A 14,275-nucleotide genomic window follows, 5' to 3' on the forward strand; every position below is an offset into this window, starting at 1 on the left:
GGATACAGCGTGACTCACAATGGTCTCTTTCTGGATACAGCGTGACTCACTATGGTCCCTATCTGGATACAGCGTGACTCACTATGGTCCCTATCTGGATACAGTGTGACTCACATTGGTCCCTATCTGGATACAGCGTGACTCACAATGGTCCCTTTCTGGATACAGCGTGACTCACATTGGTCCCTATCTGGATACAGCGTGACTCACATTGGTCCCTATCTGGATACAGCGTGACTCACATTGGTCCCTATCTGGATACAGCGTGACTCACATTGGTCCCTATCTGGATACAGCGTGACTCACATTGGTCCCTATCTGGATACAGCGTGACTCACAATGGTCCCTTTCTGGATACAGCGTGACTCACAATGGTCCCTTTCTGGATACAGCGTGACTCACAATGGTCCCTTTCTGGATACAGCGTGACTCACAATGGTCCCTTTCTGGATACAGTGTGACTCACAATGGTCCCTTTCTGGATACAGCGTGACTCACAATGGTCCCTTTCTGGATACAGCGTGACTCACAATGGTCCCTATCTGGATACAGCGTGACTCACAATGGTCCCTTTCTGGATACAGCGTGACTCACTATGGTCCCTTTCTGGATACAGTGTGACTCACAATGGTCCCTTTCTGGATACAGCGTGACTCACAATGGTCCCTTTCTGGATACAGCGTGACTCACAATGGTCCCTATCTGGATACAGCGTGACTCACAATGGTCCCTTTCTGGATACAGTGTGACTCACAATGGTCCCTTTCTGGATACAGCGTGACTCACAATGGTCCCTTTCTGGATACAGCGTGACTCACAATGGTCCCTATCTGGATACAGCGTGACTCACTATGGTCCCTATCTGGATACACCGTGACTCACATTGGTCCCTATCTGGATACAGCGTGACTCACAATGGTCCCTTTCTGGATACAGCGTGACTCACTATGGTCCCTATCTGGATACAGCGTGACTCACTATGGTCCCTATCTGGATACAGCGTGACTCACATTGGTCCCTATCTGGATACAGCGTGACTCACATTGGTCCCTATCTGGATACAGCGTGACTCACATTGGTCCCTATCTGGATACAGCGTGACTCACAATGGTCCCTTTCTGGATACAGCGTGACTCACAATGGTCCCTTTCTGGATACAGCGTGACTCACAATGGTCCCTTTCTGGATACAGCGTGACTCACAATGGTCCCTTTCTGGATACAGCGTGACTCACAATGGTCCCTTTCTGGATACAGCGTGACTCACAATGGTCCCTTTCTGGATACAGCGTGACTCACAATGGTCCCTTTCTGGATACAGCGTGACTCACATTGGTCCCTATCTGGATACAGCGTGACTCACATTGGTCCCTATCTGGATACAGCGTGACTCACAATGGTCCCTTTCTGGATACAGCGTGACTCACATTGGTCCCTATCTGGATACAGCGTGACTCACATTGGTCCCTTTCTGGATACAGCGTGACTCACTATGGTCCCTTTCTGGATACAGCGTGACTCACAATGGTCCCTTTCTGGATACAGCGTGACTCACAATGGTCCCTTTCTGGATACAGCGTGACTCACAATGGTCCCTTTCTGGATACAGCGTGACTCACAATGGTCCCTTTCTGGATACAGCGTGACTCACAATGGTCCCTTTCTGGATACAGCGTGACTCACAATGGTCCCTTTCTGGATACAGCGTGACTCACATTGGTCCCTATCTGGATACAGCGTGACTCACATTGGTCCCTATCTGGATACAGCGTGACTCACAATGGTCCCTTTCTGGATACAGCGTGACTCACATTGGTCCCTATCTGGATACAGCGTGACTCACATTGGTCCCTATCTGGATACAGCGTGACTCACAATGGTCCCTTTCTGGATACAGCGTGACTCACATTGGTCCCTTTCTGGATACAGCGTGACTCACTATGGTCCCTTTCTGGATACAGCGTGACTCACAATGGTCCCTTTCTGGATACAGCGTGACTCACAATGGTCCCTTTCTGGATACAGCGTGACTCACAATGGTCCCTTTCTGGATACAGCGTGACTCACAATGGTCCCTTTCTGGATACAGCGTGACTCACAATGGTCCCTTTCTGGATACAGTGTGACTCACAATGGTCCCTTTCTGGATACAGCGTGACTCACAATGGTCCCTTTCTGGATACAGCGTGACTCACAATGGTCCCTATCTGGATACAGCGTGACTCACATTGGTCCCTATCTGGATACAGCGTGACTCACATTGGTCCCTTTCTGGATACAGCGTGACTCACAATGGTCCCTTTCTGGATACAGCGTGACTCACAATGGTCCCTTTCTGGATACAGCGTGACTCACAATGGTCCCTTTCTGGATACAGCGTGACTCACATTGGTCCCTATCTGGATACAGCGTGACTCACATTGGTCCCTATCTGGATACAGCGTGACTCACGTTGGTCCCTATCTGGATACAGCGTGACTCACAATGGTCCCTTTCTGGATACAGCGTGACTCACAATGGTCCCTTTCTGGATACAGCGTGACTCACAATGGTCCCTTTCTGGATACAGCGTGACTCACAATGGTCCCTATCTGGATACAGCGTGACTCACAATGGTCCCTTTCTGGATACAGCGTGACTCACAATGGTCCCTTTCTGGATACAGCGTGACTCACAATGGTCCCTTTCTGGATACAGCGTGACTCACAATGGTCCCTTTCTGGATACAGCGTGACTCACGTTGGTCCCTATCTGGATACAGCGTGACTCACATTGGTCCCTATCTGGATACAGCGTGACTCACATTGGTCCCTTTCTGGATACAGCGTGACTCACTATGGTCCCTTTCTGGATACAGCGTGACTCACAATGGTCCCTTTCTGGATACAGCGTGACTCACAATGGTCCCTTTCTGGATACAGCGTGACTCACAATGGTCCCTTTCTGGATACAGCGTGACTCACAATGGTCCCTTTGTGGATACAGCGTGACTCACAATGGTCCCTTTCTGGATACAGCGTGACTCACAATGGTCCCTTTCTGGATACAGCGTGACTCACATTGGTCCCTATCTGGATACAGCGTGACTCACATTGGTCCCTATCTGGATACAGCGTGACTCACAATGGTCCCTTTCTGGATACAGCGTGACTCACATTGGTCCCTATCTGGATACAGCGTGACTCACATTGGTCCCTATCTGGATACAGCGTGACTCACAATGGTCCCTTTCTGGATACAGCGTGACTCACATTGGTCCCTTTCTGGATACAGCGTGACTCACTATGGTCCCTTTCTGGATACAGCGTGACTCACAATGGTCCCTTTCTGGATACAGCGTGACTCACAATGGTCCCTTTCTGGATACAGCGTGACTCACAATGGTCCCTTTCTGGATACAGCGTGACTCACAATGGTCCCTTTCTGGATACAGCGTGACTCACAATGGTCCCTTTCTGGATACAGTGTGACTCACAATGGTCCCTTTCTGGATACAGCGTGACTCACAATGGTCCCTTTCTGGATACAGCGTGACTCACAATGGTCCCTATCTGGATACAGCGTGACTCACATTGGTCCCTATCTGGATACAGCGTGACTCACATTGGTCCCTTTCTGGATACAGCGTGACTCACAATGGTCCCTTTCTGGATACAGCGTGACTCACAATGGTCCCTTTCTGGATACAGCGTGACTCACAATGGTCCCTTTCTGGATACAGCGTGACTCACATTGGTCCCTATCTGGATACAGCGTGACTCACATTGGTCCCTATCTGGATACAGCGTGACTCACGTTGGTCCCTATCTGGATACAGCGTGACTCACAATGGTCCCTTTCTGGATACAGCGTGACTCACAATGGTCCCTTTCTGGATACAGCGTGACTCACAATGGTCCCTTTCTGGATACAGCGTGACTCACAATGGTCCCTATCTGGATACAGCGTGACTCACAATGGTCCCTTTCTGGATACAGCGTGACTCACAATGGTCCCTTTCTGGATACAGCGTGACTCACAATGGTCCCTTTCTGGATACAGCGTGACTCACAATGGTCCCTTTCTGGATACAGCGTGACTCACAATGGTCCCTTTGTGGATACAGCGTGACTCACAATGGTCCCTTTCTGGATACAGCGTGACTCACAATGGTCCCTTTCTGGATACAGCGTGACTCACATTGGTCCCTATCTGGATACAGCGTGACTCACATTGGTCCCTATCTGGATACAGCGTGACTCACAATGGTCCCTTTCTGGATACAGCGTGACTCACATTGGTCCCTATCTGGATACAGCGTGACTCACATTGGTCCCTATCTGGATACAGCGTGACTCACAATGGTCCCTTTCTGGATACAGCGTGACTCACATTGGTCCCTTTCTGGATACAGCGTGACTCACTATGGTCCCTTTCTGGATACAGCGTGACTCACAATGGTCCCTTTCTGGATACAGCGTGACTCACAATGGTCCCTTTCTGGATACAGCGTGACTCACAATGGTCCCTTTCTGGATACAGCGTGACTCACAATGGTCCCTTTCTGGATACAGCGTGACTCACAATGGTCCCTTTCTGGATACAGCGTGACTCACAATGGTCCCTTTCTGGATACAGCGTGACTCACGTTGGTCCCTATCTGGATACAGCGTGACTCACATTGGTCCCTATCTGGATACAGCGTGACTCACATTGGTCCCTATCTGGATACAGCGTGACTCACAATGGTCCCTTTCTGGATACAGCGTGACTCACATTGGTCCCTTTCTGGATACAGCGTGACTCACTATGGTCCCTTTCTGGATACAGCGTGACTCACAATGGTCCCTTTCTGGATACAGCGTGACTCACAATGGTCCCTTTCTGGATACAGCGTGACTCACAATGGTCCCTTTCTGGATACAGCGTGACTCACAATGGTCCCTTTCTGGATACAGCGTGACTCACAATGGTCCCTTTCTGGATACAGTGTGACTCACAATGGTCCCTTTCTGGATACAGCGTGACTCACAATGGTCCCTTTCTGGATACAGCGTGACTCACAATGGTCCCTATCTGGATACAGCGTGACTCACATTGGTCCCTATCTGGATACAGCGTGACTCACATTGGTCCCTTTCTGGATACAGCGTGACTCACAATGGTCCCTTTCTGGATACAGCGTGACTCACAATGGTCCCTTTCTGGATACAGCGTGACTCACAATGGTCCCTTTCTGGATACAGCGTGACTCACATTGGTCCCTATCTGGATACAGCGTGACTCACATTGGTCCCTATCTGGATACAGCGTGACTCACGTTGGTCCCTATCTGGATACAGCGTGACTCACAATGGTCCCTTTCTGGATACAGCGTGACTCACAATGGTCCCTTTCTGGATACAGCGTGACTCACAATGGTCCCTTTCTGGATACAGCGTGACTCACAATGGTCCCTATCTGGATACAGCGTGACTCACAATGGTCCCTTTCTGGATACAGCGTGACTCACAATGGTCCCTTTCTGGATACAGCGTGACTCACAATGGTCCCTTTCTGGATACAGCGTGACTCACGTTGGTCCCTATCTGGATACAGTGTCCCTTGTTTTACAGTGGATGAGATGGAAGCACCGCTGCCGCAGCTGGGAGCCGGTGTCACTTCAGGCACACGGGTGAAAAATCCAGCGATCGGATTGGAAGCTGTGGAGCACGCAGCTGCACACTGGTGCTTTGCACCTTTAGCGTGGCTACACAGCGCTGCCTCTCCTATGTTCGAGAAACGTTTTATGACACACACTGTACATTTAGCACGTCCCGGGTCCTGATCTTTCTCCAGCCACCTCTCATACTTTTCATCATGAAGCCATACATTTCTAAATCTGCATTTCCCTGGCATTGCTACACACTAACATCAGCTGAAACTGCTTTACCCCCATAAAGGTAACTATTGTAATTTCACCAATATACTGGAGAAAGAAGATTAATGGGCGCTCCTGCTTGGGGATAAAGTTCAGGCAGCCATGATGGATAAGGTGCAGCCGGACTGGTATGGATGGCACAGATGCACAAACGGGGCGCTTACATCGAGGGCAGCTCTTTGTTAGGCCAAAGCCACAGTCCCACCAACAGGCACCACTCAGTGTAGCAGATGGAAATCATTTTATTAATACATTTTACATGGTATAAGCATTAGGGGTGCACCGATCCGACTTGTCTAGTCCCGATACCTGGCATTGTGTATCTGCCGATACCGATCCGGAAATACACACATACACAATATGCATGCGGCTGCAGTACAGAGCAAAGCCGCTGCTTCCTGTGTACGGCTCCTCCATTCACAGGCATCTGATATCACTCCGCCTGTGAGCCGGACCTATACAGGAAGTAGCGGCTCCCATCCCATACTACTACTGCACCAAGTAAGGGACAGCTGAGCCGGGACTCAGCAAAACCGGATCGGCCCGTGGATCGGTTCATTTTACCGATCCCCCGATCCAGCTATTGTGGCAGTATTGGCGCCGATATCCGATCCTAATATCAGATCGGTGCATCCCTAATAAGCATCTATCTGCATATGAGGAAGGCGTCCTTCCAGGTCCCTTAGAATGGCCAGCAGCAGCTGAGAGATGACACTAGAGAACCAATCAGGGGACTCCCTTCTGATCGAGGCTGCGGTGAAGCGCATAGTCACTGGAGGGCCGCATGAACGTGATGACGCGGGAGGGTGGTAACCGGTTTCGGAGCATGCGTGAACCGCTCCTTGAAGGACGCATGCTCCGAAACCTCTCCGCTGCTGCTGGCCAGACTCAGGGAAAAATTGCAGACCCGGAAGGACGCCTACCTCCTATGCAGATAGACGCTAGGCCTGGGTTCACACTAGTGATGAGAAGTTCCATTCTAAAGAATCGGTTAATTTCAAACTACTCACTGAAACAAACCGATTCATGAATCGAATCTTCAGTTCACTTGCTGAGTCTGCTGACAAACAAGCGAACCGAAGCTCCCGACTCATCCCGAAGTAAGGGTGAATCCGAAGTAAGGGTGAATCGGAAGTAAGGGTGAATCCGAAGTAAGGGTGAATCCGAAGTAAGGGTGAATCGGAAGTAAGGGTGAATCGGAAGTAAGGGTGAATCGGAAGTAAGGGTGAATCCGAAGTAAGGGTGAATCCGAAGTAAGGGTGAATCGGAAGTAAGGGTGAATCGGAAGTAAGGGTGAATCGGAAGTAAGGGTGAATCCGAAGTAAGGGTGAATCCGAAGTAAGGGTGAATCCGAAGTAAGGGTGAGTCAGAGCTTCGCTTTACTTGCTTGTCTGCAGACTCAGCAAGTGAACTGAAGAATCGATACAACGACCCCTGTGTAGTGTGCACCATAAACATTACACTAACCCACAGAGCTGACATTCTAATAAAGACATTATTCCAGTCATTAAAAATATTTGATATTGTTTTAATTTTTTTTTTTTTTTTAAATCCTGTTTGTAAATGTGTCTAAAGGGTTAACTAATTAACCCTTAGTCTGTCCTCGCTGTCTGTGCCTTAGCACTGCTGCTGCATGATTATTGATTTGGGGTTTGGTTCTAATGGTGGTGAATTATTATTTTACTGTACTCGGTTACACGTTTCTTTCAGTGTATTCGGTTCTTTAACAGAGTCTTTCACTCAGTAACTGGTCTGGTGTGAGGACTCGGATCTGGCGTGAGGACTCGGGTCTGGCGTGAGGACTCGGGTCTGGCGTGAGGACTCGGGTCTGGCGTGAGGACTCGGGTCTGCTGTGAGGACTCGGGTCTGGCGTGAGGACTCGGGTCTGGCGTGAGGACTCGGGTCTGGCGTGAGGACTCGGGTCTGGCGTGAGGACTCGGGTCTGGCGTGAGGACTCGGGTCTGGCGTGAGGACTCGGGTCTGGCGTGAGGACTCGGATCTGGCGTGAGGACCCGGATCTGGCGTGAGGACTCGGATCTGGCGTGAGGACTCGGGTCTGGTGTGAGGATTCGGGTCTGTTGTGAGGACTCGGATCTGGCGTGAGGACTCGGATCTGGCGTGAGGACCCGGATCTGGCGTGAGGACTCGGATCTGGCGTGAGGACTCGGGTCTGGCGTGAGGACTCGGATCTGGCGTGAGGACTCGGGTCTGCTGTGAGGACTCGGGTCTGCTGTGAGGACTCGGGTCTGCTGTGAGGACTCGGGTCTGCTGTGAGGACTCGGGTCTGGCGTGAGGACTCGGGTCTGGCGTGAGGACCCGGATCTGGCGTGAGGACTCGGATCTGGCGTGAGGACTCGGGTCTGGTGTGAGGACTCGGGTCTGGCGTGAGGATTCGGGTCTGGCGTGAGGATTCGGGTCTGTTGTGAGGACTCTGATCTGGCGTGAGGACTCGGATCTGGCGTGAGGACCCGGATCTGGCGTGAGGACTCGGATCTGGCGTGAGGACTCGGGTCTGGTGTGAGGATTCGGGTCTGTTGTGAGGACTCGGATCTGGCGTGAGGACTCGGATCTGGCGTGAGGACCCGGATCTGGCGTGAGGACTCGGATCTGGCGTGAGGACTCGGGTCTAGTGTGAGGATTCGGGTCTGTTGTGAGGACTCGGATCTGGCGTGAGGACTCGGATCTGGCGTGAGGACCCGGATCTGGCGTGAGGACCCGGATCTGGCGTGAGGACTCGGATCTGGCGTGAGGACTCGGATCTGGTGTGAGGATTCGGGTCTGGTGTGAGGACTCGGATCTGTTGTAGGCTTCTTTCCTCTTTCCAGCATGTCAGTGTGCTGGCAGCGTCTGATTGGACTCTCACTTTAGGATCAGATTACCGGACCGGTCTCTCCTATTCAGTGACTCGCAAAAGTACTGAAAGTGTAGTAGTATAGTAGTAGTGTCCACTCCACTCCAATCCATTCCACTCTCTAGCTTTCTTTTCTAGCAGTTTTGCACTGACTGCGCTGCAGTGCAGTGCAAAACTACTAGAAAAAAAAGCTAGACAGTGGATTGGAGTCAGTGGACTACTGCTGCAGTAGTGCGCCACTCACTGCTGCAATCATTTTAAATCACTACTGCAGTCACTGTAGTAGTGATTTAAAATGATTGCAGTGAGTGAGTGTACTACTGTAGCAGTAGTCCACTGACTCCAATCCACTGTCTAGCTTTTTTTCTAGCAGTTTTGCACTGCAGTTTATGCATCATTCACAATTAGATGAGGGTAAACTGATGTCCCTGTAAGTGCGGTTTTCCTATCACTTCTCATGCAGGTAAGGTGTGAAGAACGAGCCCAATAAATATTAAAGCGGAGTTCCACCTAAAACCAAAAAAAATACATAAAAATCCCCCTGGGATTGGTACATTCCACAATGGATGCCTCTGATCTGTCCCGGGTTGCACTTATCTGCAAGAAGAAATACTTACCTTGAAAAAGTATCGTCCAGCGCTGCCATCTCAGGTGTGGGCAGCTTGAAGCCAGCGCGATCCTCTTCTGTGTCCTCTTCCTTCTTCTTTGGTCCCACGATGCACTGCACCGGCCCCGCCCTCACTTCCGGTGCCGTCATCCCTGCATAGTGGGCATGCCCAGAAGCTGTTTAGCAAGGTATGACGGTGCCTGCACCGGAAGTGATGTTGAGGCCGGTGCAGGCACATTGATTCCTGGGAGTGATGACGTTCAGCTCCCAGGAATCATTGCAAAGCCAGGAAGTGACGACTCGCCGTGGCCGCCGAGGGAGGAAAAGGAAGTAAGGTGAGTATATTTTCTTCTAAACCAGGTAAGTAAAAAAATAAATAAAAATTGCGATTATCCATTTGTTTTTCAAGTGACCTGGAGCAAGAAGATGGACGGAAGTTACATTTTAGGGTGGAACTCCACTTTAACATGTTCAGTAACAGATTTGTGTCGAAAATTGTGTTTATTTTGCAAAACTTTAAATGTTCAAAATATCGGCCGATATCGATATGCGATGGCCAAAATATCGGTATCAGTAACGAAAAACCAATATCGTTCGATCCCTGGTCCTACGCCATCTTCACTCTATCCAACACCAAAGAAAACGTTTTGCCTTTAGTTATACTTTAAGGTAAAAAACCCTCTTGGGTGCAGCCCCCCACCCCCCTTATACATACCTGAGCGCCATCTCGATCCAGTGATGTACATGAGAGCAGCAGCTCTCCCGAGTCTCTCTCTCTCCTCATTGGCTCACACAGCAATGGGAGTCATTGGCTCCTGCTACTGTCAATCACAGCCAGTGAGCAAAAGAGGAGAGAGCGGGGCCGAGCCATGCTTTGTGTGGGGAAAGGACAATGTCCATTCACAGGAACGTGGCTCGGGAGTGAGCCTGCTTGAGTACTCCCGTAGAAAAAGACTTGCTATTGTGGGCATTCGACGAGGGGGGGGGGGGGAGCCAGGAGCGCCAGGGGGACCCAAAAAGAAGATCGGGGGCTGCTCTGTGCAAAACCATTACACAGAGCAGGTAAATGTAGCATGTTAAAAAAAAAAATGTAACCTTTAAGCCCCTTTCACACTTGTGCGCTCTGAAAGTGACGACTTGAAGCAATGATTGTGTAATGTGAGGTCTATGGACATCAAGTCGCATCAAAGTCAGACCAAAGTAATACAGGGACTACTATGAAGTCGCTCAGATACGAAGGGCACTTATTGGAAATCATGGAGTAGGACTTGTCATGTGACTTCACAGTCCTAAGTTGCAGGGAAAGTCGCACAGTGTGAAAGGAGTCTTAGAATGACTTTACTTTCATAGAAGAAAAGAGACGAACCTTCTGCTGTGTCGGCTTGTTAGGAATCTTCACATAGGAGAATCCTTCCCCGCACCCTGTGGGGTCAGCTACTCCCGTCACCTCCAGCAGACATTTCCCTTTCATTGCAGCAATGAAGGCCCTTGTAGTGTTCCAGGGAGCGGTCCTCACCTAGAAGAATGGAGGACAATCTGTTATAAGACAGCAAGTCGCATGAGAAATCCTCTACAAAGTGCGGGACTTACCTCATCATCGATCTTCATCTGGAAGTCTTCTTCATTTTCTTCCTCTGGGGCAAAAAAGGATTTTTCTCCATAGCCGGCATCCTGCAAGAGATGGAAACAATCTGTAAGGAATGGCTTACCAGACAATGATATATAATCTGTACAGACTGGATCAGGAATGGTTTACCAGTACAGACTGGATCAGGAATGGTTTACCAGTACAGACTGGATCAGGAATGGTTTACCAGTACAGACTGGATCAGGAATGGTTTACCAGTACAGACTGGATCAGGAATGGTTTACCAGTACAGACTGGATCAGGAATGGTTTACCAGTACAGACTGGATCAGGAATGGTTTACCAGTACAGACTGGACCAGGAATGGTTTACCAGTACAGACTGGACCAGGAATGGTTTACCAGTACAGACTGGACCAGGAATGGTTTACCAGTACAGACAGGATCAGGAATGGTTTACCAGTACAGACTGGACCAGGAATGGTTTACCAGTACAGACTGGATCAGGAATGGTTTACCAGTACAGACTGGACCAGGAATGGTTTACCAGTACAGACTGGACCAGGAATGGTTTACCAGTACAGACTGGATCAGGAATGGTTTACCAGTACAGACTGGATCAGGAATGGTTTACCAGTACAGACTGGATCAGGAATGGTTTACCAGTACAGACTGGATCAGGAATGGTTTACCAGTACAGACTGGATCAGGAATGGCTTTTACCAGTACAGACTGGCACAGACTTACCTTTAATCTCTGCTCTGCAGCGAGCATACTATAATAAGCACAGCACTGTTCGGGTGACACCATCGCTCGAATTTCTTCTTCTGTTGGTAAACGGAAATCTGGCTTCAACACCCACCAATTAGAGTCCATTCCTGTGAGGAGGAGGAGAAAGTAATGACAGATGTAATGTATGGAGGATTTGTATACAATGTAATTATTACACACACTTCATGTGAGGAGGAGAAAGTAATGACAGATGTCCTGTGAGGAGGAGGAGAAAGTAATGACAGATGTAATGTATGGAGGATTTGTATACAATGTAATTATTACACACACTTCATGTGAGGAGGAGAAAGTAATGACAGATGTCCTGTGAGGAGGAGGAGGAGAAAGTAATGACAGATGTCCTGTGAGGAGGAGGAGGAGAAAGTAATGACAGATGGAATGTATGGAGGATTTGCATACAATGTAATTATTACACACACTTCATGTCTCCTGTCTATTCAAGTTGCAGGCAAAGTCGGTCAAACACGCCCTTTTCATGTCAAACACGCCCTTTTCATGTCAAACACGCCCTTTTCATGTCAAACACGCCCTTTTCATGTCAATCGCCAGGCTTTGCATTTGATCACATGTGCTGCAGCAGTGCTGCGCATGAATAAATAAGGACTGCGTCCAACATGAACACTCTTCTATGCAAATATGGAGAGCCTTAAAGTGGGTGAAAACCTCAGACATGAAATCTGAACAAAGCACATCCTTCTATAGTGTGTACTTGTCTCAGTCCAGAGCACTAAGTGTAATTTCTGTCTGCTGCCTCCTTCCTCTGCTGCTATCTTTCTGACAAGTTTTCCTGACACCAAGAAAAAAAAGGTGACAGGGGAGGGAGCTTCAGCACACAGCCTGTGATTGACAGCCTCAGCTCTGTTCCTGTATGCTGTATGAAAAGGGGAGGGGTTTACAACCACTTTAAGGGAGCAAGGGTGTAGCATTGTGCAGCCCATCACCAGACACATTCCCCATGTCCCTCCCCTTCCAACCAGTGAGTCCAAATGGCCTGCTCACATGGTTGGTGGGTGGCAGGAGGGGGTCCCGAGGGCAAACATAAAGCAGAGCATGGGTGTGTACAGAGGAGGCAGAAAACCCAAAAACGGAGGGCTGGGAGGTAGTGGAGGGCTTTTCAATGTCCCTGCAGGTGGCCAGAACCATCTCACTCAAGCAAATGGTACCAGAGGAGGACTTGTGAACAATAAATACCAAGATATTGAGTAATAAAAACAGGTCTGCAAAGGGTGGTCCGCAAAGTGTGGTCTGCAAAGTGTGGTCAGCACTACGGTCCATCTTACCGGTCCTTTTAAAGTCAGCACAGAGCTTCAGTCTCTTCCGGATGCTGCTTTCTGAATGGGAAGGGAAAGCCTTCTTGATGTCCTCCATACGAATCCTACGAGGTCGGTCCTTGCTTTTCCAAAATAGGCGATATATGAAAACCTAAGAAAGGGTCAACATAGGAGAACGTTAGACGTGTTTGTCATATGGATTCTACACACAACTAAGTCCATTCTGAGACAGGACCACCAGTCCCATCAGAGACAGGACCACATATAACCAAGTCCCATCATCAGAGACAGGACCACATGCAACCAAGTCCCATCAGAGACAGGACCACATGCAACCTAATCCCATCATCAGAGACAGGACTACATACAACCAAGTCCCATCAGAGACAGGACCACATACAACCTAATCCCATCATCAGAGACAGGACTACATACAACCAAGTCCCATCAGAGACAGGACCACATACAACCAAGTCCCATCAGAGACAGGACCACATACAACCAAGTCCCATCAGAGACAGGACCACATACAACCAAGTCCCATCAGAGACAGGACCACATACAACCAAGTCCCATCAGAGACAGAACCACATACAACCAAGTCCCATCAGAGACAGGACCACATACAACCAAGTTCCATCAGAGACAGGACCACATACAACCATTCCCATCAGAGACAGGACCGTATACAACCAAGTTCCATCAGAGACAGGACCACATACAACCAAGTCCCATCAGAGACAGGACTACATACAACCAAGTCCCATCAGAGACAGGACTACATACAACCAAGTCCCATCAGAGACAGGACCACATACAACCATTCCCATCAGAGACAGGACCACATACAACCATTCCCATCAGAGACAGGACCACATGCAACCTAATCCCATCATCAGAGACAGGACTACATACAACCAAGTCCCATCAGAGACAGAACCACATACAACCAAGTCCCATCAGAGACAGAACCACATACAACCAAGTCCCATCAGAGACAGGACTACATACAACCAAGTCCCATCAGAGACAGGACCACATACAACCAAGTCCCATCAGAGACAGGACCACATACAACCATTCCCATCAGAGACAGGACCACATACAACCAAGTCCCATCAGAGACAGGACCACATACAACCAAGTCCCATCAGAGACAGGACCACATACAACCAAGTCCCATCAGAGACAGGACCACATACAACCAAGTCCCATCAGAGACAGAACCACATACAACCAAGTCCCATCAGAGACAGGACCACATACAACC

The 14,275-nt window shown here is 49.3% G+C and overlaps 1 protein-coding gene across 1 annotated transcript in view; it reads right to left on the reverse strand.

Annotated features, from left to right (window-relative positions):
* LOC309543557 (transcription initiation factor TFIID subunit 1-like) overlaps positions 1-14,275 on the reverse strand; it is a 105,109-nt gene that overhangs the window by 49,165 nt on the left and 41,669 nt on the right. Inside the window, exons 17-20 of the mRNA XM_082276029.1 lie at positions 13,015-13,156; positions 11,690-11,820; positions 10,947-11,027; positions 10,723-10,872 (exon numbers count right to left, since the gene is read on the reverse strand). Coding sequence (XP_082132155.1) covers positions 10,723-10,872; positions 10,947-11,027; positions 11,690-11,820; positions 13,015-13,156 — 504 coding nt within the window. The remainder of the gene's footprint in view (positions 1-10,722; positions 10,873-10,946; positions 11,028-11,689; positions 11,821-13,014; positions 13,157-14,275) is intronic.

This window comes from Pelophylax lessonae (assembly GCF_965119305.1).
Source record: "Pelophylax lessonae genome assembly, contig: HAP1_SCAFFOLD_204, whole genome shotgun sequence".
NCBI lineage: Eukaryota > Metazoa > Chordata > Amphibia > Anura > Ranidae > Pelophylax > Pelophylax lessonae.